The sequence below is a fragment of the Ictalurus furcatus genome, chromosome 25, assembly GCF_023375685.1.
Source record: "Ictalurus furcatus strain D&B chromosome 25, Billie_1.0, whole genome shotgun sequence".
In the NCBI taxonomy this organism is placed as follows: Eukaryota; Metazoa; Chordata; class Actinopteri; order Siluriformes; family Ictaluridae; genus Ictalurus; species Ictalurus furcatus.
The window spans coordinates 19787578-19810472 of NC_071279.1; the positions used below are offsets into that span (position 1 = coordinate 19787578).

At 39.9% G+C, this 22895-nt stretch overlaps 1 protein-coding gene and 2 non-coding genes across 4 annotated transcripts; 1 reads left to right on the forward strand and 2 right to left on the reverse strand.

The window, feature by feature from the left end:
* Positions 1-2066: 2066 nt before the first annotated feature.
* Positions 2067-2138, reverse strand: trnae-uuc (transfer RNA glutamic acid (anticodon UUC)). The gene has a single exon. It is a non-coding gene; the product is annotated as a tRNA-Glu (tRNA).
* Positions 2139-2391: 253 nt separating this feature from the next.
* On the forward strand, positions 2392-2463 carry trnae-uuc (transfer RNA glutamic acid (anticodon UUC)). The gene has a single exon. It is a non-coding gene; the product is annotated as a tRNA-Glu (tRNA).
* Positions 2464-3641: 1178 nt separating this feature from the next.
* On the reverse strand, positions 3642-20983 carry LOC128601481 (zinc finger protein 239). 2 transcript variants are annotated; one of them, XM_053614721.1, is made up of 6 exons: positions 20118-20983; positions 17481-17557; positions 15866-15998; positions 15592-15684; positions 15363-15482; positions 3642-5256 (listed from the first exon to the last, which is right to left on the reverse strand). In XM_053614721.1, exons 1-6 carry the CDS (start codon positions 20776-20778, stop codon positions 4499-4501), a joined length of 1842 nt encoding a protein of 613 aa, XP_053470696.1. In that variant the 5' UTR covers positions 20779-20983; the 3' UTR covers positions 3642-4498. The 2 variants fall into 2 exon arrangements, with proteins under 2 accessions (XP_053470696.1, XP_053470697.1); XM_053614722.1 differs by lacking the exon at positions 3642-5256 and adding an exon at positions 6298-7600 and having other exon boundaries at positions 20118-20981.
* Between the last annotated feature and the right edge of the window lie 1912 nt (positions 20984-22895).

Here is a 22895-nt window from a genome sequence, read left to right on the forward strand (position 1 = left end):
GAAGTATTTGCATAATGCTTTTTAAAATAGTTTCAAATATACATATAACTTTAAAAATGCTGGACAGTGCACACCCACAAGCACCAACAGTAGCGGTTGCAACACGCCCACAAGTGCCATCTCTTCCCTAAGTAAGTGACGCACACGCACTCGGCCGTCCACATGATGTAAAAGAAAACAGATTCATCAGACCAGGCCACCTTCTTCCATTGCTCCTTGGTCCAGTTCAAGTGCTCACGTGCCCATTGTAGGAGCTTTCGGTGGTGTACAGGGGGTCAGAATGGGCACCAGTTTGCAGCTACGCAACTCCATACGCAGCAAGCTGTGATGCTCTGTATGTTCTAACTCCTTTCTATCAGAGCCAGCATGAACTTTTGCAGCAGTTTGTGCTACAGTAGATCTTCTGTGGGATCTGACCAAACGGGCTAGCCTTCTCTTCTCACACGCATCAGTGAGTCTTGCGCGCCCATGACCCTGTGGCCAATTCACTGATTGTGCTTCCGTGGAGCACTTTTGGTAGGTACTAACCACTGCATACCGGGAACACCCCACAAGACCTGAACTGTCATCTAGACATCGCAATTTGGCCCTTGTCAAAGTCCCTCAGATCCTTACGCTTGCCCATTTTTCCTGCTTCCAACACATCAACTTCAATACCTGACTGTTCACTTGCTAGTTAATATCCCACCCCTTAACTGGTGCCATTGTAACAAGATAATCAATGTGATTCACTTCACCTGTCAGTGGTTTTAATGTTATGGCTGATCAGTGTATATTAGTGGAGAATGTTTAGATTGAAAAATATTACTATGTAGTTTGGATCCATCCGCTCTCTGGTGTTTGTTGCTTAATGTTGTTTGTGTGTTGCTGTGTTAGACAAATGAAGCTGACCTCCTGTGCTCTGTGTGGTATGTAAAACAACACCTGCCTCATTATTCGCTACAGCTCACCTTCTGCTGTGAACACTCGGTCCCAAAAAGTGCTGATATGGAAATGCTATTGAAATCATCAACGGACACAAGCTCGGGTGTTTCGGATCGCATACATCAGCTTATCAAAATAACTACAATTATGATTTAAGTGGAAAAGATGTCATTGTTTATATTTTCTTTCTGTTTTTATTATATTTCTAAGGCCATTCAGTTCCGCATTACATTATGCATTTTGTATACATTTTATTGACTTGTTATTGAATTTTAATCACTCAAAATGTCAAAGACTCAAAATTTTGTAGCAATTTTACTGTGTGATAGGTGTCAAAGAGCCTAAACAATGCATAACACACAGTCATAGCCACAGACTACAGGCCTGTCCCAAACCACAAACACTACTCACTATATAAGCCGCATAATCACTCTCACAAAGTCCATTATACTGTATCTTTTCCATGCTAACCTATTGAAGTACATGGTGGGATTTCAAGAGTGCACTATTTTTTAAAGTTATATTTGTAAATAAGTATACACTAAGTATGCTTTACTTGCGCATGATTGCTGTTACACCAAATGACTTATTCTTGTTAAACAAAACAGTGCTATGACAGGAATATTAAGAAAAATAAACTCCAGAAAGCTCTGTCTGGTGCACCGTAAACTGCAATGTAAAAGCAGGAACTGACCAAGCACTCTGATAATATAACTTTGTAGGGGTTATCTGATATAATCGAGATGAGCAACATCAGGAGCTTTACTGAAAATCTCTACTGCCACCTTATGGATTAAAAATAAACGACTGTTAAATTTGGCAATATTTAGGCATATATAGCAATATACAGCATATTCCATAACAATTTGTTTAAGTTGGTAATCAAAGGTAATGAGATTAAATTAATAAAAATGAATAAAAAAAACTTTATTAAAACTTGGAATACATGGAGAACTTTCATTTGAACTACAGTTGGTTATAGCACAATAAATCGAAATCAAATTACTAATAGTAAAAGAAATTGATTTGTAGTGTCACCTGAAAGAACAGCTATTCATTTGGGCATTTTATTTGGAATTTGGATTTCTTTTATATTAATAATTTCCTTTATACCTTTGTTTGTAGCCAACAGAAAACATTGATTCCCATACCGGGAGTCGAACCCGGGCCGCCTGGGTGAAAACCAGGAATCCTAACCGCTAGACCATATGGGAACTGAGCAGCGCTTCTCATCACAGTGACCACCTGCCCACAATTAATTGACATTCCTAATCCAATTAAGTAGCCAATCAAGATTCAATCAATCCAATCAAGATTCGTTATGATGAGGCTTACTGCGTTATTTTGATGTAAGTAAAAAAAAAATTAAATAAATAACCCCCCCCCCCCATCTATGATTTTCAATTTAAGTAGGAATGTCAATTAATTGCGGGAAGGTGTTCACTATGATGGGAAAACCCTTACAGTTCCCATATGGTCTAGCGGTTAGGATTCCTGGTTTTCACCCAGGCGGCCCGGGTTCGACTCCCGGTATGGGAAGTAACATCTTGCATAGAAATGATTCAAATTACTGAAATACAAATTCCAAATAAAATGCACCACATAATGGCCGTTCTTTCAGGTGACCCTACAAATCAATTAGTTTTACTACAAATAATTTCATTTCGATTTATTGTGCTATATCCAGCTGCAGTGTAAATGAAAGCTTTCCATGTACTCTGAGCTTTAATAAAGGTTTTTATTCATTTTGATTACTTTCATGTCATTACCAATGATTTTATTGAATAAGTTGTTACTATAGAAACAACAATGTTCTAGAACAATTTTTTGTTTGTTTGTTTGTTTGTTCTAATACATACATACATTATTCACAGGGACTTACTGGTTTTGAAACACTGCCACATGCTGGTCAGACAACATCATGACAGTCAGATACATCAATCACCAGGTCAGTTGGCATGTTCTACCTTACATGAAAACTCCTCAAGTGGTCCCACCCATCGGCTGTTTTCTGCCCAAATCAATGGATCTTGCAGTATTCCAAGATGGGGAACCTGCTGAATGTTCTTTACTATGCTCAGTATGTGTCCTATGGTACTGTTTGGATGATGGCAATTCAATGATCAGATGAACTGTTTATCTGTCATGGTAAAAAGGCACTGGGAGCTCCTGCAGACTGTCACACTAGAGGGTGGACTGGGTGGTGGACATTGGCTTACAGGCAGGGCAGACACCCAGACCTTAGCATGACGGGAAAATCGACAATGAGCATCTCCGTCTCATGGGCATTTCTTAGTGCTATGATGCACCCTGGGTATCAACATGGCATGAGTGTGGTGGTCATCTCTAAAGTGTGTCAGTTCCTCAGGACTGTGCGGCATAGGTTATCCGGTCACTTTCACCACCTCTGGTGGTGATGGTAAGGGATGAAATAGAACACTAGTTACTTTATTAAACATGGTTCTATGAAAGTGGATACTGGATAACTGCCAGAGACAGTGAGAATCACCTGGAGATATTCTTATGTATGTGCATGCTAAGACTTTCAATAAAGTTACAAAATTACCATATGACAGTATTTTAGTATCTGGTTACCCGTTAGTCATTTCAATATTTTATGTGAAATAAACCCAGAAATGTCGGACCAAGCACCAATTTACATGAATGTCATGCACTGACATGGTTAAATATATCCTATGAATTTGGTGGCTCTATGACCTGTTCTTCATCAGGCAAGCCAAGATGATTTCCAAGTGGCCTGAATAAAGTGACAGGACAAATTCCTATTGCTTTCTTATGGTTGTGAAAGTGTGTAAAAGTTTTTGGGGGTTTTTTTGCAAAAAAAAAAAAAATCTATTTAGGACATAACCCGCTAAAAACTTCGTCACTTTTGGTGATACGTCAACAAAATCTGGGGGTGAACCAACAAAGTAAAACCTCACAACTCTGATATTATCCAAGTTAGGCATCTGGAATATCCACTGGCTCAAGGTCAACGCAATATTTTTGTGTCTTGTTTTTCTCATCTTTCAGTCATCTCAAAATGCATGTGTTTGAAGAAATTCTTTACTTGGCTCTATCACCATTGTGACTGTCTATGGCATCACATAGCCAATAAAACTGGCTAATTGCTTTTAGTATATTGTCTGAAATGCATTGATGACAAGCAGCAGTGAGCAGATATATACTGTATGTGCATTACTATTGGAAAAGGAAGAAACATGAGACATAAGAAGACACAAGATCACATTAAGCAGCACAGTTTATTCAAGGAACATAAATTACTAGTGAAGGTTTTCTGCTTTGTGACAGTGTCCAATGTTAAAAGCACTATACCAATAAAAATTGAATTGAGATTTGGGTTTATCAATTTACCAATCCACTTCGATCTTAAGGCAATATTTAAAAAATGCAACAGAGCATCCTTTGATATTTTTATGGCATCAACAGCTGGGAATCCACTAGCTGTAATGTTAATTGTGTATATTATGTGAATAGGTGTATCTCTTGTAGCTTCTCTACTATCTGAAGGCGCTGCTGTCACTGGAGGTCACTCAGACAGGTAAAACTCTTCTTACACTGTGACTACTGATATGGCTTTTCTTGCATGAATGCGTCGGTGTGTTTGAAAAGTACTCTGCCAGGTAAAACTTTTCCCACACTGCGAACAGTGATATGGTTTCTCTTCTGTGTGAATCTGCTGGTGTGTTTGAAGATTGCCTTTTTGACTAAAGCTCTTTCCACACTGTGAGCACTGATACGGCTTCTCTCCTGTGTGAATGCGCTGGTGTTTCTGGAGATCACTCTGACGAGGAAAGCGTTTCCCACACTCTGAACAGTGATGTGGCTTCTCCCCTGTGTGAATGCGCCGGTGTTGCTGGAGAGAACTCTGTCGAGTAAAAGTCTTTCCACACTCTAAGCAGTGATGTGGCTTCTCTCCCGTGTGAACGACCTGGTGTTGCTGGAGAGAACTCTGACGAGTAAAACTCTTTCCACACTGAGTGCACTGATACGGCTTCTCTCCTGTGTGAGTGCGCTGGTGTGCTTTAAGATTACTCTTGTTTGTGAATCTATTCCCACACTGCAAACAATGATAGACTTTCTGCATTTGTCCATTAGAGTTGTTACTGGTGACAGTATCAGGAGGTATTTGCTGAATACTGGAGCTTCCTGTCAATATTAGATTCTCATATTGAATCTCTCCTGATATCACCACTTTCTCATATTCGTCATTATGGTTTGTCCTGATGTGCTTTTCGAGGTCAATTTGAGACGTATAGGAAAGTGAACACCAGGAGCAGGAGACGACTTGCAACTGATCATCATCCATTTCTGGTGCAGAAAATGAAAAGTATTAGAAACTCATTGTGAAATGGAACAAAATACTGAAATTATTATTTCAGGAAAATACTATAAAAGTAACAGACTCTATAAATTCCCTGTAAACCTGGGCAAAGAGTGAGATCACAAAGTCACATAGTGTGTATTCCTAATAAATAAAATAAAATAACTAATTCTTAAGTGAAATCACTAGTATATCAATAGAATCTGTGCAGTGCATCAATTTGTAGTAGTGTCATAAGCCTAAAACAATGTCTGCTCATGCCATTCTACTCGTGTAGTCAAATGTTACCCCTGTCTTGTCAGCGACAGGCAGGTTTTGGAGTACAGGGATATGATCACTCCACATCTTTGTGGAGTGGTGTCAGAGAAACAACTTACATAATCAATCTGGCCAAGACAAAGGACATGGTGTTGGACTTTAGAAAACCAAGGCCCCACCAACCCCCACCTCTTTCCTGGCAAAGGATGTGGAGCTACCAGAGACATACAAGAACTTAGGCCAGGAGTGTCCAATCTTATCTGCAAAGGGTCAGTGTGGGTGCAGGTTTTCCTTCCAATCAAACAGGAGCCACACCTGGTTGCACCTGTTTAATCAGTTGAGCTTGGCTGGATGGTTGGAATGAAAACCTGCACCCACACCGGCCCTTTCCAGATAAGATTCAACACCCCTGACCTAGGGATACACCTAGTTAACAGGCTGGCCTGGATGTGTAACACAGAACCAGTCAGTAGGAAAGGACAGAGCAGACTACATTTTAAGGAAGCTCAGACGGTCCCATATGATCTGGCAGTTAGGATTCCTGGTTTTCACCCAAGTGGACCCCGTGTTCAACTCCTGGCCTGGGAACTGGTATTTATTGTATTGTATTTTTCACCTTCCTCGGGTCCTTCACTGCATGCTGCAGGATGTTATGCATGCTTTACCAGTTGGTGATGTTGAGCGACACTTCCAGTGAGGCTGTGTTGGAACAGTGGCATGAAGGCAGCTGATACCAGCAAACTGAACAAATTTATTAGGAGGGTGGGAGAGGTCGCTGTGACCAAGCTGGACTCTCTTGAATCGGTTGTTTGGAGAGTATGTTGGCTAAACTTTTGCTCATCATGGACATCTCCCAGCCCTTCCATGACTGTTTACTCAAACAACAAAGCATTTTAAATTCAAACTGATTCAGCTACAGTGTGAAAACGAGTGGTACAAGACCATATAACTCAGCCAGACTGTGCAACAATATATACAACCAATTCACTGGGGATGCCACTGGACATGCTGAAACACAATGGACTAAGTATATGGGATGTTGTGTTGAGTTAATGGTCATCTTAATCTCCCACTGGAAATATATCTACTAGCAGATATGATCTAATGTTTCAGATTTGTTTTTAAAGCCTGGGGCAATATAATACTTTTTCCAGCTTGGTTGTACCTAATATATTACCATACCTAAAGATGACAAATCTAGGAAATGTATCCATTAATGAAAAAAATAATAAAAGATGCAGAAAATCAAAACTACATGGGAAAATCTTTTGAGTAAAAATTTATTTCAGTTGAAAGTTCTGTGATAGGGTTTGCATTTGTATCAAAAACAGCTCATAAGCATGAAGCTCATACTAACGTACATACTTCTGATACATTCATCATACATTAGGGTAGCTACAATACATCCCCAGAGTATCTTTTATATGACTAAACCTTGAATATTAACCACTGATGCCATAAGCAAACAAATCTTACTTGAGAAACAGCAATTAAATAATGTTTCTTGATTTAAACATCATGTATCCCAAGCTGATGACGGCATGTTGGTGCACATGTCTATGTTAAATCCATCTGAAGAAGCAGATCTCCATTCATTAAATCTGCTTCTTGGCTATGTGAATGTGCTGGTGTTTCTGGAGATCTTTCTTGTGTGTAAAACTCTTCCTACATTCTGAGGAGTGATACGGCTTCTGTCCTGTGTGAACGCGTAGGTGTTCGTTGAGATGACTCCCTTGAGTAAAACTCTTTCCACACTGTGAGCAGTGATACGGTTTCTCTCCCGTGTGAACGCTCTGGTGTTTTTGGAGATTACCCTTAGGTGTAAAACTCTTCCCACACTGTGAGCAGGAATAGACTTCGTTCTGCATTCACCCGTATTCAGAGTACCAGAGACTGTTTGCTGACTTTTGGAGCTTCTTGTGGACATTTCATATTTAATCTCTCCTGATATAATCAGCTTCACATATTCTTTAATGTGGCATCTTCTGATGTGTTTATGGAGGTAAATTTGAGACGTATAGGACAGTGAACACCAACGGCAAGTGAAGACTTTAGACACATCATCATTCGGTTCTGGAGCGAGAAAATTTGGTATTAGAAACTCATTGTGAAATGGAAAAAATATTTAAACAAATTTGATTAGGAAAAAGCTTGTACTGTAACACAGTCTGTAAAAATGATGGATGACCAGAGGCACTAGAAAGTATGGAACTTCCTGTAAATGAATGCAGTAAAGTAAAACTTTTCTTCTATTGAAGATATCCTCTAGTAAGAAATGCCCCAGACTGAGAAACAAGACTGGGCTCCCAACAGTCCTCACTGGTTGAATGAGATTACTTTTCCACCTGACAGAAGGTCTTTTCTTAGTGGAACGTTCCATAATAGGCCTCCAGAAGGCAGAGCAATCTCCTACACAGCCACGGCATTTGAATAGCCTTCTAATTACTGTACTTCAAATGTAGTTCCTCAGACAGTTCTTCCTCATTTCATCTCAGGGACTTTGTCCTCACAACAGTCATCTCAGACTTGCTAATTAGGGCTCTAATGCTGCATTAGACTTAGCTCAGAAGTGGGAATGCGGAACTTGGAATTACATAGTTTTTGACCTCCATACGTTCAAGCTAAAAAGTGTGGAAAGATATAAAATATAGATGCCTCCATGTTAATCTTTTTTTTTTTTTTAGCAACAATCAAACCAGCTAATTCTTATGTCTGTATGTTGATTGATCTAAAGCAAATACTTGTATATACAAGTGGGGGTACAAGTTGAGGGGGTATTTTATTTGGCTTTTCCTAGTCAGAGGTCGGAGTAAGTCCGAGTTACAAGCTTTAATCGAATGCAGCATAAATCTACTTCCAAGTCGCTTTGTGAGAATATATTGTTAAGTATATTTATTATATTGTTTAATATAATAACAAAAGAAGTGTTATTTGCTATACAAATAAAAATTGAACTGAATTGGACATCAGCAGCAACACCTACACCTTAGTGATTCACTGTATGGCCATCAGAAGGACATGGCGATGGCTGCTAAGACCTTCTGTAAGTGTGTTAATTCCAAAATGAGGTGAAATAAAGAGCTGCTACTGTAGAACAAGACATACATTCTAGACAGCATTTAACTGTATAAATACAAGACTGGTAAAAGACTGTGGGTTTGGATTTGAATACAAATGTATACTTTTTTATATATATAAAATGGAGTATGAAAAGCTATGAAAAGAACAAGAATAAATAGAGGTGGCAGACTATAAGGAACATAGAAAACCCACAGATCTTGTGAACCAAAAATGAATTGCACAGAGTACAACTCTGAAACACCAAACCCTTTGTGAGGAGCTGGTAGTGTTATGGGGTTCAGTGCTGAAGGGGAACTCATTCTAAAGTTGCTTCACAGACAGTTGACAATATTAATGAGACTCGTCTAAGTGGTAATGTAAATGCTGCACAGAAGTAAAGGTAATTCACCTGAGATTTTCAAGGTGGTTCCACATGGTTTAGAGCAGGGAATTTGTGCCATGGAGGTCAAGAGTCTCTCACGGTGTTGGGTAACGTATGCATTAAGGAGCTTTCAGTTTTTACGAGGTTGTATTCTGTGGCCAGACCTACAGTATCTCACAAAAGTGAGTACACCCCTCACATTTTTGTAAATATTTGATTATATCTTTTAATGTGACAACACTGAAGAAATGACACTTTGCTACAATGTAAAGTAGTGAGTGTACAGCTTGTGTAACAGTGTAAATTTGCTGTCCCCTCAAAATAACTCAACACACAGCCATTAATGTCTAAACTGCTGCCAACAAAAGTGAGTACACCCCTAAGTGAAAATGTCCAAATTGGGCCCAAAGTGTCAATATTTTGTGTGGCCACCATTATTTTCCAGCACTGCCTTAACCCTCTTGGGCATGGAGTTCACCAGAGCTTCACAGGTTGCCACTGGAGTCCTCTTCCACTCCTCCATGACGACATCACGGAGCTGGTGGATGTTAGAGACCTTGTGCTCCTCCACCTTCCGTTTGAGGATGCCCCACAGATGCTCAATAAGGTTTAGGTCTGGAGACAAGCTTGGCCAGTCCATCACCTTCACCCTCAGCTTCTTCAGCAAGGCAAAAGACGTTATCATGCTGGAATACTGCCCTGCGGCCCAGTCTCCGAAGGGAGGGGATCATGCTCTGCTTCAGTATGTCACCATACATGTTGGCATTCATGGTTCCCTCAATGAACTGTAGCTCCCCAGTGCCAGCAGCACTCATGCAGCCCCAGACCATGACATTCCCACCACCATGCTTGAGTGTAGGCAAGACAGACTTGTCTTTGTACTCCTCACCTGGTTGCCGCCACACACGCTTGACACCATCTGAACCAAATAAGTTTATCTTGGTCTCATCAGACCACAGGACATGGTTCCAGAAATCCATGTCCTTAGTCTGCTTGTCTTCAGCAAACTGTTCGCGGGTTTTCTTGTGCATCATCTTTAGAAGAGGCTTCCTTCTGGGACGACATCCATGCAGACCAATTTGATGCAGTGTTTGGCATATGATCTGAGCACTGACAGGCTGACCCCCCACCCCTTCAACCTCTGCAGCAATGCTGGCAGCACTCATACGTCTATTTCCCAAAGACAATATCTAGATATAACGCTGAGCACGTGCGCTCAACCTCTTTGGTGGACCATGGCGAGGCCTGTTCTGAGTGGAACCTGTCCTGTTAAACCGCTGTATGGTCTTGGCCACATTGCTGCAGCTCAGTGTCAGGGTCTTGGCAATCTTCTTATAGCCTAGGCCATCTTTATGTAGAGCAACAATTCTTTTTTTCAGACCCTCAGAGAGTTCTTTGCAATGAGGTGCCATGTTGAACTTCCAGTGACCAGTATGAGGGAGTGTGAGAGCGATGACACAAAATTTAACATACCTGCTCCCCATTCACACATGAGACCTTGTAACACTAACAAGTCACATGACACCGGGGAGGTAAAATGGCTAATTGGGCCCAATTTGGACATTTTCACTTAGGGGTGTACTCACTTTTGTTGCCAGTGGTTTAGACATTAATGGCTGCGTGTTGAGTTATTTTGAGGGGACAGCAAATTTACACTGTTATACAAGCTGTACACTCACTACTTTACATTGTAGCAAAGTGTCATTTCTTCAGTGTTGTCACATTAAAAGATATAATCAAATATTTACAAAAATGTGAGGGGTGTACTCACTTTTGTGAGATACTGTATAAATGTCAGATTATCACTCTGCGAGCTGCACAATGTCCTGAGGTGTGCTGACTGATCTGCTCGCATTTCGATTTAGGCGGTAGGCTGAGACTTGCCAGATCATTGTTATCACGTTAATTGATCCCTGACTAAGAAATGAGGAAAAACTGGCTCATTCTTAATTTTGTCACTGCAATGGTTATTATTGGCATTCTGAATTTTCCCTCAAACATGATAAATAATAAATCTAATCAAGCAAATGTTTATTTTTAATTCATGTCCAAGACTTTTGTGTTGTAAATATAACATTACCATACAGAAAAGTGTCCTAGGTAGGGGCCCTAGGTAGTTAGTTTCACTATTTCAGCAGCCTGAGAAGATCTAGAGTTTATATTTAAGGTAGTAAGCCAAAGAAGTTGCGGTAAGTAATCCATTTGAAAAATATACCTACCTTTTCCGTTTTGTCTGACTTATTAATGCGTTTTCAGATTTGTCGTTGTGTTTTCTGACTTGTTATTTTGTTTTTAGATTTGCCATCGTGTTTAGAATTTGTTGTTTTGTTTTTGGATTTGTTATTTTGTTTTCATATTTGTGATTTGTTTTGCACTTCTTGGCCACCGTACAAATGTCTCCGAAAAAGTGCATCAGTTTTGCTTTGTTGAGGGAACCATCATAACTGGCCAGTGAAGAGGGCAAGGGACCTAAGCTATATCTGGGCACCTCTTTCAAGTCAATCTTTCTCATTGATCCAACAACAATAGGCATTAGAAAAAAAAATCTACTAGCCTTTGCTTTGCTTGTTATAATAGTCCCATCTTTTCAGATTAATTTTCTTGTGCCATAAATTGCAACACTGCTTTTTGGACATTGTTGAGAGAAAATGCTAGGTTAACTTTCTCTTTTGCCACATACAGAACAGCAAAAGTTCCCAGTGATGCTACCTGTATATATATTTACATCATTCCCACTTCCTGTTTTCTTGTCTCAGGAAGTTCAGTCCATTGTTTGGATGCTAAATTCTTCCCTGGCTTTTCTTTCCTTTGCACTCCACTCCACTATTCCTGCTCTCACATGCCGAGTACGTGTAAACCTATAAAGAGCACCTTTGTTGAATCATAATCCTTCAGAACACCTTTTCTCTTTGATCCATTGTTTGCGGTTTGTTCTGCTACTCGATCACCTGCTGCATAAACATAGCCACAGTGCTGTTTTCTTCAACAAAATCACTGTAGTGCAGCTGCAGGTATACATTGGAGTTGGTTCTCATTTCCATCTAAAATAATGACAGCATAGCTGACCTTATGTGCAAAGAACCACGCTATAATGGGATGGACACCTGAAAGGTTTGCTCTCTTGTTCATCTGATGAATTGGTGCAGGTCCCTCTGCAACCTGGTGTTGAAACCAGTCCACCCTGGAAGGATGTCTTCTTGGCATTCATTCGAAAGTAAGCAAAATCCTGTCAATAAGCATTGCTCTCAGTATTTTTGTTGCTCACTTGCCCATGTTTTTGCTCCAAATTGCCTTTTCCTTTTATGTAGTTGGTGATATGGACTAGAGGGAGCTGAAGTTAACTCAGCATGAGGAACAGAAAGAAGAGGGGCGACCTTTGGATTGGATAATGATGCCATCACGGTTGTGTGTGTTGTTCCCTTTCCAGATATTTCTTCTCCAACATCACTATTGTCTCAAATTAGTGTTGCAGGGATTTTAAATTGGGAGGGATGTTCAGGTCACTTTGCTCGATTTGCAACCGTGCTATAGCTGTGCCATGCTCAAGAACTTGAGAATTAGAAGAACAGTGTCCAAGGCCATTCCTGACTGACTTTGCTTGCTGTCTCTATGACATCCTTTTAATGTCAGGGCAGCATAGTAGAGAAGTTTAGTGCCTGCTTTGCCATTGGACATGTTTGGGTCAGTCACTTCCATATTGTGTGTCTCAGTCAGTCCCTTTCCTCTGATGATGGTGGTGCAGGTCTTTCATGCAGGACTTCCTCTGTTCCCAGGTCTTCTACATAAACCAAAACATTTCTGAAGCATCTCTTGAAATTTAAGTAAGGTGATGACTCCTGTAGCCTGACTTTCAGCTTACTGGCTTTGTATGATTTGATGCCAGTCCTTTCACTTTCTTTTAAACAGAGCATTTAATCTTGAATACCTCAGAACCTCAAGATTTTTCAGTAGCTTTTCCTTTAAAACCTATATACAAAATTGGCAATAACCTTTCTGATGCAGGTGTTCTTGATGGTCTTCCTTTCCACCAACTGAATATACATCTTGTGTAGGTTTTGTAACAGATCAAATGATACCTGGCTTCTGAAGCTACAAGATCCCTTCCACGTATATTAAGTAGCAAGCTGCCATCTAGACATTCTTCTGCAGCGTGACGCAACAAACCTGCAGTTGCTGTTTCACACCAAGAAAGCATAGATAGAATGCAGGTTACTGGAAGGAGGCGAGAAGTTCTTTTTTGGAAAGATCTGTCCATATGATGACAGTACAACTCGTGCCTTAGATATATTTTCTTCATGGGTTTCCACTGTGTCACTGATTCCAAGTAGTGCTTGGTCTGTATTGAAATACAAATCCAATCTTTTCTAATCGAGCTGACATTAGATTAAAAACTATACAGTCGGGTCCATAAGTATTTAGTCAGTGACACAATTTTGGTAATCTTGCCTCTGTAAAACCACTACAATGGATTTGAAATGAAGCAATCAAGATGTGATTGAAGTGTAGACTTTCAGCTTTAAAAAGGTTTAACAAAAATACTGCATTAACTGTTTAGGAATTACAGCCATTTTTACATAGCCCCTCCATTTTCACAGGCTCAAAACTAATTGGACAAACAAACAGTTATACGGATTATTTTTAATACTTGGATGCAAATCTTTTGCAGCCAATGACTGCCTGAAGTTATACGGACTATTTTTAATATTCTATTCAATTCAATTTTATTTGTATAGTCCATTTTAACAATGGACATTGTCTCAAAGCAGCTTTAGAGAAACATATAAACACAGGATACAGATTTTAAATGTGTGAATTTATCCCTATTGAGCAAGCCGGTGGTGAGGAAAAACTCCCTAAGATGATATGAGGAAGAAACCTTGAGAGGAACCAGACTCAGAAGGGAACCCGTCCTCATCTGGGTAAAAACGGATAGTGTGAAAGTAAAAGAAAGCTCATTATGTTTTTTACATAAAGTCTTTGTTGAACTAGTCCACTGTTCACCAAAGGAGACCCGAGTGCAAAATTGTATGTGGTAATTGCAGTTCCAAGGAAATAGCAGCAACCGTAGCCCCCTACTATGCAGCCCTAATACTTGGATGCAAATCCTTTGCAGTCAATGACTGCCTGAAGTCAGGAACCCTTGGACATCACCAAACTGAGTTTCCTCCCATGAGATGCTTTGCCAGGTCTTTACTGCACCCGCCATTTAAGAACATTTCATTTCTTTGCCTTAAGAAGCTCTTGGGTTGCTTTCACGGTATGGTTTGTGCCATTATCCATCTGTACTGTGAAGCGCTGTATTATTAGTTTTTCAGAATTTGACTGAATCTGAGCAGAAAGCATCTCTCTATACACTTCAGAATTCATCCTGCTCCAGCTATCAGCAGTCACATCTTACATAAACACCAGTGACTCAGTTCCATTGGCAGCCATACATGTCCATGCCATAACACTTCCACATCCTTCTCTATACCCTTCTCTTCCAATCATTCTGCTACAAGTTTATATTGTATCAGAACTGGGCAGACTTTTTTAAAGTGTAATCTGGCCTTTCTGTTCTTCAGTGTTACCAGTGGTTTGCATCTTGAGGTCTGTATTTACATTCATGAAGATGTCTCATGATTGTAAATGAAATAACGAGAAAACAGGCCACACTTATCAGTCACATGTCTCTGTCCAAATACTTATGGACCCGACTTTATATATTAAAACAACTAAGCAGTTGTAGCAGTTTAATGAAGCAGCTGAACCTCGATGCTGCACCGCTGTCCAAGAGAGTGGGTGGAAGGGGTACACAGTGTTTTCCTGAGTGTGTTACACTTCCCTGTGATGCAGCGTGAGCAGCAGTTTAAGATGAAGTTAAAAACATATATATATTTTTTTTTTGCAACAAAAAGGTATTCTTGCAATGCTGTAATAACATTTATGCTCTGGTTCTGACTAGCCCTGGAAAATAATCTAATATTCCTACTTCCTCTTGATGCATCATAGATGAGCTCTGATTGGATCTCTCCATTTAGTTTTCCTCATATATGGCCTGTACAGATTTTTAGAAAAACGTGCACAAATCTTTACTGCCAAAATGGTGCATCAAGTTAACAGCAATATTTTAGATGTAAAGGGATTGAGGAGGGAAATTTCAAGGCTTCAAGACCACAGCCTAATTGCAGTGTGTGCTGTTGTTACATATGATACAATTAATACAATCTAATGCTATCTGATTATGATTACATCACCAAAGGCACATGTTAAATGTGAGGAGTAGATGGGGCGTTCATGACTGCTCTTCTTGTGTCATTTTTCACCCCATTCCTAGTTCTTTTTAATGAACTGTAAAAAGATCTTTAGTGAGAATGGCAGTGTTACTACAAACTGTCATTGTACAGACGCTACCTTCATCTTCAGACTCTTCCTCTTTCACAAGCATAATTTTAAATTCTTCATTCGGTTCATCTGCAGGGCTGCTGTGCCCCACAGGGCTGCTGTGCCCCACAGGGCTTGATGTTCCTTCACCTGTAATTCCATTATTTATAGTTAAATAGGAAGAATAAGTAGAGGAAGAAAACATGTTGTGGATGCTCATAAATAAAGTCTATTTAAAACTAAAAATATGTCTTCTTACAGAGATAGTCTTCATCTTCAGGTTCTTCCTTTATTACAGCTTTCTGTGCATCCACAAATGTAATGTCTCCCACAGCGCTTGAGGTCACTCCACCTGAAATTCCATCAGTCAAATATAAAAACGCAGTCATTTAAGGAAAAATGCAGAGTACAAAACACAAATACAGGGGACAGCTGAGCAATGTGAGGCTGGTTCAGTCACAAATGAAGTCTAATTAAGAGAAATGTGTACTACTGAGCATCTGATGGGACTGTATTATGCTCCATTGACTTACAGAGGGAGCCTTCTTTTTCAGTGTCTTCCTTTTTTATATGTTTCTGATGGTTCACAGCGTTGATGTGTCCCACACAGCTTGGTGTCCCTCTATCTGAATCCGTACAGGTTTCTGTCCTCAGATCCCCACAAAGCTAATGAGCACAGAGTAATAACAGTTAATAAGAAGGTCAACACTGATTATAGATCATGATAGTTTGCTTGATTAGCAGAATAGCATGCATCGGCTATCTCTCTGAGCAGTACCGTTAACATTATGTTAATGATTTTACACAGCCTAGTTCTGCCTTTCAAAATTAGTACCTACTCTTTCTGTTAGTTAATTAATATCAAATTACGACAGAAGAACAATGTTCACACAGTCTGCATTAACCCACTGACTAAACTGATGTAGTCTAATATTGCTTAGAGTTGAATCTGCTATATATCTGCATAAATATGACCTGTGTAATAGTCCACGAGGTCAGAAAGGAACCCAGGATAACTTCTAAGCAACTAAAGGCCTCTCTCACATTGGCTAATGTTAATGTTCATGAGTCCACCATCAGGAGAACACTGCTCTCCAAACACTGCTGCCCTTCTGCAGTTTGCTAAAGATCACGTGGACAAGCCAGAAGGCTATTGGAAAAATGTTTTGTGGATGGATGAGACCAAAATATATTTTTTTTTTTTGTTTAAATGAGAAGCGTTATGTTTGGAGAAAGGAAAACACTGCATTCCAGCATAAGAACCTTATCCCATCTGTGAAACATGGTGGTGGTAGTATCATGGTTCGGACCTGTTTTGCTGCATCTGGACCAGGATGACTCACCATCATTGATGGAACGCTGAATGATACCAGCAAATTCTAAAGGAAAATGTCAGAACATCTGTCCATGAACTGAATCTAAAGAGAAAGTGGGTCATGCAGTCAGACGATGATCCTAAACACACGAGTTGTTCTACCAAAGAATGGTTAAAGAAGAATAAAGTTCATGTTTATGTAAACCCTAAGTCCTGACCTTAATCCAATAGAAATGTTGTGGAAGGACCAGAAGCAAGCAGTTCATGTGAGGAAACCCACCAACATCCCAGAGTTGAAGCTGTTCTGTACTGAGGAACGGGCTAAAACTCCTCCAAGCCGATGGGCAGGACTGATCAACAGTTACCCCAAACGTTTATCTGCAGTTATTGCTGCACAAGGGGGTCACACCACATACTGAAAGCAAAGGTGCACATACTTTTACCACTCAAACATATGTAATATTGGATCATTGTCCTCAATAAATAAATGGCCAAGTATAATATTTTTGTTTCGTTTGTTTAGTTTGGTTCTCTTTGTCTACTTTTAGGACTTGTGTGAAAATCTGATGATGTTTTAGGTCATATTTATGCAGAAATATAGAAACTTCTAAAGGGTTCACAAACTTTCAAGCACCACAGTACATACAATTATTATAAATGCCTCATATTTAAAATCAGCTGCTTTCCACTAACAAGTACCACATGACTGGGAAGGACATACACATATACTGTATAATTAATGAACACAAGTGGGATATTGCAAGTCTTTCTTACAGAGCTTACACACCTTTACTGGTGAAACACACTACTGCACACATACAGTTAACCTTTACCTGTGAGCGAGATGTTCTAAAAGGGCTCGGCTGCACCTCTGCTGACTCCATTACAAAATGTCTAAAAGGTCCCGATTCTGAAAAGAAAAAAAAAAGATGTTCATCATATGCAAAACTCCAGAATCATCTTTAAATGAATACATTGAATATAAACCATGAATATTTAATTTAGAAACAGGAAGAACCAGTTTAAACACGGCAGTTACGTATATAACTATGGTTCTGTGAAACATCTGAACACAGAGACTTCACAACAAGTCATCAATAATGAAGTATTTACAACAAACTTGATGGCACTGGACAGCTTTGAGCCCCTCAGCAGTGACAGACTCGAAGATGGTGGCTGGGGCTGACCCACCCAGGACTATTCTGAGGTGCTGCGGGACGTTTGGGGTGCTTGAGCAGATTGGACTCTACAAAAGGGTCCGAATCGGTGATCCAAGTGCGTTATTGGTATAGTCACACAGTCTGCATGTCATAGTCATACAACATGGGACAGGATGTTGAGCTGGTCGACAACTACAAATATCTTGGTGTCCACACACAGGCTGTGTACAGGAAGGGGACGAACAGGCTTTATTTTCTGAAGGAATAGTTGAAGCTCAAGTATTATCCATCCTGGACAATGGATCACATCCCCTCATTGACCTATTGGTCAAACAGAGGAGCACCTTCAGAAACAGATTCAATCAGCTCTGCTGTAGCGAGGAACAGTACAGGAGGTCATTTTTACCAACAGCGATCACCCTGTACAACAATTCAGGCACATCACTGCATCAGGACATTTCTATGTGCACTAGAGCCTATTCCTAGAAGAAGATCATTGGACACCTGTTGCATTTTTGCAGTCGGTTCTCCTCATACTCTTCTACATCTGTATGCTGCAATGATTTATAATCCCACTATCACATAGAAGAGGAAGGATTCCTCTTGAGGTTTCTTCCTCGTGTCATCTCAATGAGGTTTTCTTTTCCACTGTCACCTCTGGCTTCTGAACATCTGGATTTCTGCACAGCTGATTATCAGGTCTTTTTTAAAGTGCTATACAAATAAAAATTTTATTGAATTTTACTTGCCCCAGCAGGCAAGCTAATGAAATAATAATTTGTTCCTAACTTGTTAAACTAAAATAAAATAAGTCATCTCCTTAATCATTATCAATTAATGGAAATAAACTGAACGCATTATCTAATAATGATGTTGCATTTGATACCGAGACGTGTTTCGAGCAGGTAGACAAAATCCCACTGAAGCTCTATATCAAAGTTTGTTTCATTTTGATCATATGATCGATGACAAATGAAGCCTCGGTCCAATCACATGACCATTTCGCTTTGTTTGTCAGAAGGTTCAAAACCCCATCTTACATCACGGGTCATTGTTTGGACTGGTTGAGTGGTGGAAAGACTGTAGCTGAGTTGTACCACTAGTTAAACATTATTTTACTGTATCAGACTGACAATAAAATTGACACCTGTTTTGTATTTATAGCAATGTTTTAATAAGTAAATGAGTTTATCAGAAGATAAATCAACACGTAATGTTGTCAGGCTTCCACAGGGTGTCCCAAAAGTCTCCATGCACATAGGGGAAATTAACACTTTTTAACAAAATGTCATCCAAGATTTTTCATACTTTAACATTTTTTTCCCCTCAGATAGCCTTTAAGAATGCTTCTGAAAATAGAAGAATGTATTGAAATCATTCTCATGGTTCAATCAGGTTGCGATGGACTGGAAGTGTTGTGGACCAAACGAGAAAAGTGGACACCCATGAACATCCACTAACGAAGGCACAACCATCATGGTCCTGGTACACACAGTCCCCTACGTACAGACTTTTGGAACACCACATATTTGTGCACATTAAAAGTCTATATAAATGAGGTTAATCAACGCTCTTGAGCAGGGACGTCCAATCTTATCCAGAAGGAGCCAGTGTGAGAAAGATGGAACACCAGTCCTCTCGAGTTTTTTTTGTTTTTTTGTTGTTGCTATAATTTTTCCAAACCGCAAGATGTCGCTGTTTTCGATATTCCGAGTTTTCAATACATTCCCCGGCACAATCAGATTAAAGCCTCAAAGCTTCTCAAGGCTTCATCCACCCATCCCTCCCTACTTGCTGATAAACAGCAATAATGTATCACATTTAAACAAATAAACTTAATTAATATGAGAAACTGTTAGCCATGCAGGTCAGCTAGCAAGCTCCTGTTTAACTTACCTCATGGCTTTAACGCAGAACCTCAAATACACATACACAACGATTATTATTCTTAACTCTAAAAAAAATAAATAATAATAATAATAATAATAATAATAATAATAATAATATAAAAACCCAAGCAGGGATTTTTGTTTACGTAGAGATGATGAGCTCAGTCAGAAAACTCCACCGTTCACTCGGGAGAGAAATAGAAACCCGTCCGGCTTCTTCTGTGGTGAGTTTACGAAGCTGCGAGTTCGTGTTCACAGCGCCGCCTGCTGGAGAATCTGTTAATCACAGCCCAGTGTTTTCACAGAGAGGTACAGTTTCACCTTCTTCCCTTCCTCTTCTCCTTATTATCATCACTGCTCCTGCTTTTCTTCTGTTCATAATCATTATGACATGTATCACTGTGATTTATATGTATATTACCTTCTGTAGAGTCGAACAGACGCTGTCTGGACGCGAAGCTCTGCAGACGGTTCCTGAGCTCCTCCACTTCCCGGGACAAGGCTTCGTTTTCTGCACAGCACACGCCTAAGGGCGCCGGCTCAGGAGCAGCACAGTAATCGTGCTCCAGTATGAGATGTTGTGGGGAGACTGGGCTGTCTGAGGGTGTCTGAATGCTGTATCCGTTCCAGCGGAAGAGCAGCGGCACTGCGCCTCTCACCAGCCTCCTCCGACCCTCCGTGCTCCGGGGCTCCACTAGCTGATCCGGTGTGAAATGTCTGCTGCAGACCTTGGTGTGGGATGAAATGGTGAAATGGTCGCGGCGGATGTTTACTAACCATCGCCTCCTGAGCTCAGTGTGTACAGGGAAGCCGTGGAAGCTTAAATAGCCGTTAAATTTCGAGGACGCTGTGCACAAAGGGACACAACAGTGCTCGGAGTATTTCTTCACCTGTCTCTGAAAGTGCTGTGTCTTAAACATCTTACGGCGGACACTCATTGTGCTGAAGTTTCCTCTCTCTCTCTGTCTGTCTGTACCCACGAATGTAAACAAAGCTGCCGGTCCGGAAGCGCGAGGACGCACTATTTCACATCGGAAACGCGTCATAACTCTGAAGTATTTGTTCTTCTGAAAGATAAACATCAGGTTTCATCTGCAGTATGTAGGGGAGAGCGGGGCACAACCGAACACTTTTTGTTTTCTCAAGTGTGTGGAAAAGTACTTAGCGTTCAAACATTTATCCTTTTTTTCACATTCATTTTACAAATATTTGGTCTTGTTTTATGAATAAAAAATACTTTTTTCATTATTTAACCGGAAAGAAGAGTGAAGTAATTGAACGTGTGGCACACTGTAGCTGGGGCACATTGCATCATGTGATGGGTACTTTGTAACGTGTGGGGATATCCATGAGGGCAGAGTATTTTTGTCAATTTTTTAAACAAAGGATCAAAAGGTTAAACAACAAAGACCATTTTTTTCACAGCCTTATTTGCTCATATTTACTAAGGGTGCCATTATTAGTGGAGGGCACTGTACATTTGAATTACAAAAATAACTGATAAGAATTTACTGTAAGAATCTCAGGGAAGTACACAATCCAACACATGGAATCGAAAAGAGCAAAGCTTACATTTTCTAAATCAAAAACACAACCTCAAGTTAAACATGGGAAACAAGAAGACAAACTCAAACTAGATAACACAAGTCAAATTTAACAAGACATGTTGAAAACAACACAATAGAAACAGAAAACACCACAAATTTAAGTGTGTTCTGTATATATGAATTGTTTCAAACACTTTGTGGTGTTTCAGGCTGAATAAGGGCCTTAGCGTTTCTGTATAGAATCTATAGAAACAAAAGATAGTGTTGTTTAATGCGGATGAAAGAGATGTATACAGCTTTTTTAGTGTTGGGTCCGAGTCCACCTTTGTCGAGTTAGAGTCAAGACCAAGTTTTTACCCAATCGAGTCCGAATCCAAATGGGGCTGAGTCGGACTTAAGTCCGAGTCCTTAATGGCCGAGTGCGAGTCGAGTCCGGCCGAGTCCAGAAAGTAAATAAACTGAAAAAAGATTTGAAATTGCCATTGTAAACTGAACACTGTGCTGTTAAATTAATATTTTAACCTTCACAAAACAATGGCAACATAAACGTAACAAAAAATACCTCTATTACATCTCGCCATTGCCATTTTATATTTTTATTTCATATCATCCGCACCTCAACTAGTTTCCTATCAAAAAATGGTTTTAAAGAAAAACGGGATATAGAGGTATATGTAGAACTTTTATTATATTACGTGTGTATGAAAATACAAACGAAGCTGTTTTGTTATTGTATCAAACTATACCGTGATGTGATTCCTCTCCCCCACAGTTATATAGTCTGAGAGAGAGAGTACAGAGTAGACTTACATTCAGCAGCAGCTCACAACAAGCTTCGTGCTTTATTACTGCTTTTAATCTGTCTATCGATCACAACACACTCATCTCACAGATCAGATCTTCTCACTTTATTTCATTTTAATTCCTAAAATTAATAAAAATCTCTGTCAGCAGGGTTTATGATGTTTACTACATCTTACATGAAATCCAAGACTGGAATCAGTAAATGCTGATGTTTAGGGGCGGGCGATACGACTACGATCTTATTCCACCATAACGATACGTTTTCTCAGGTAGGTCTATCAGTGTTCGCATGAAAAATACTACGGAAATTGAATAAAGCAATTAAATGTAAAATAAAATCGATGTCACTGTGTGACATATACACTAATTCTTATAAAATATACTGAAGTTATTCAGTCTAATGAGCGAGTGAGGGATTTTCTCTGTGTTTAGTTGTGTGATGAACATTAATGACACACAGCAGTAGGTTTATTAGACCGCTGTCACTTTAAGACCTGATGCACAGATCCAATATACTGTACTGACACACCTCTGATTTTTCCCAACTGTTTACATTCACTTAAGACGTAACCGACTGTGTTTACATGAACACTCCACCAGACCTGCATTTTGACATGATGTGTGTGTTTATTTCACCGTCCAAGCGTAATAAACCGCTAAAGAGAACTCAGTTCGGTACTTGCACGATGAGGAGGCTTTCTCTTCACGCGCTTCAGGTGCATGCGCACAGAAAGCCCCCGGTCAGGCAGGGAGACATTCATTCATTTCTTGTTTTCTTAAGTTTATGTTGTTATTTATTTTTATCTTTCTTTTCAAGTCGCACATGACGCGGACTCGATCCCAAAATG

Coding starts and splice junctions, on each gene's coding strand:
- LOC128601481 (XM_053614721.1), bottom strand. CDS start 20,778: ATGTTTATCTTTCAGAAGAACAAATACTTCAGAGTTATGACGCGTTTC. Junction 15,999..17,480: donor TTAGAACATCTCGCTCACAG/GTAAAGGTTAAC, acceptor TGTGCTCATTAG/CTTTGTGGGGATCTGAGGAC. Junction 15,483..15,591: donor TGAAGATGAAGACTATCTCT/GTAAGAAGACAT, acceptor ATGGAATTACAG/GTGAAGGAACATCAAGCCCT.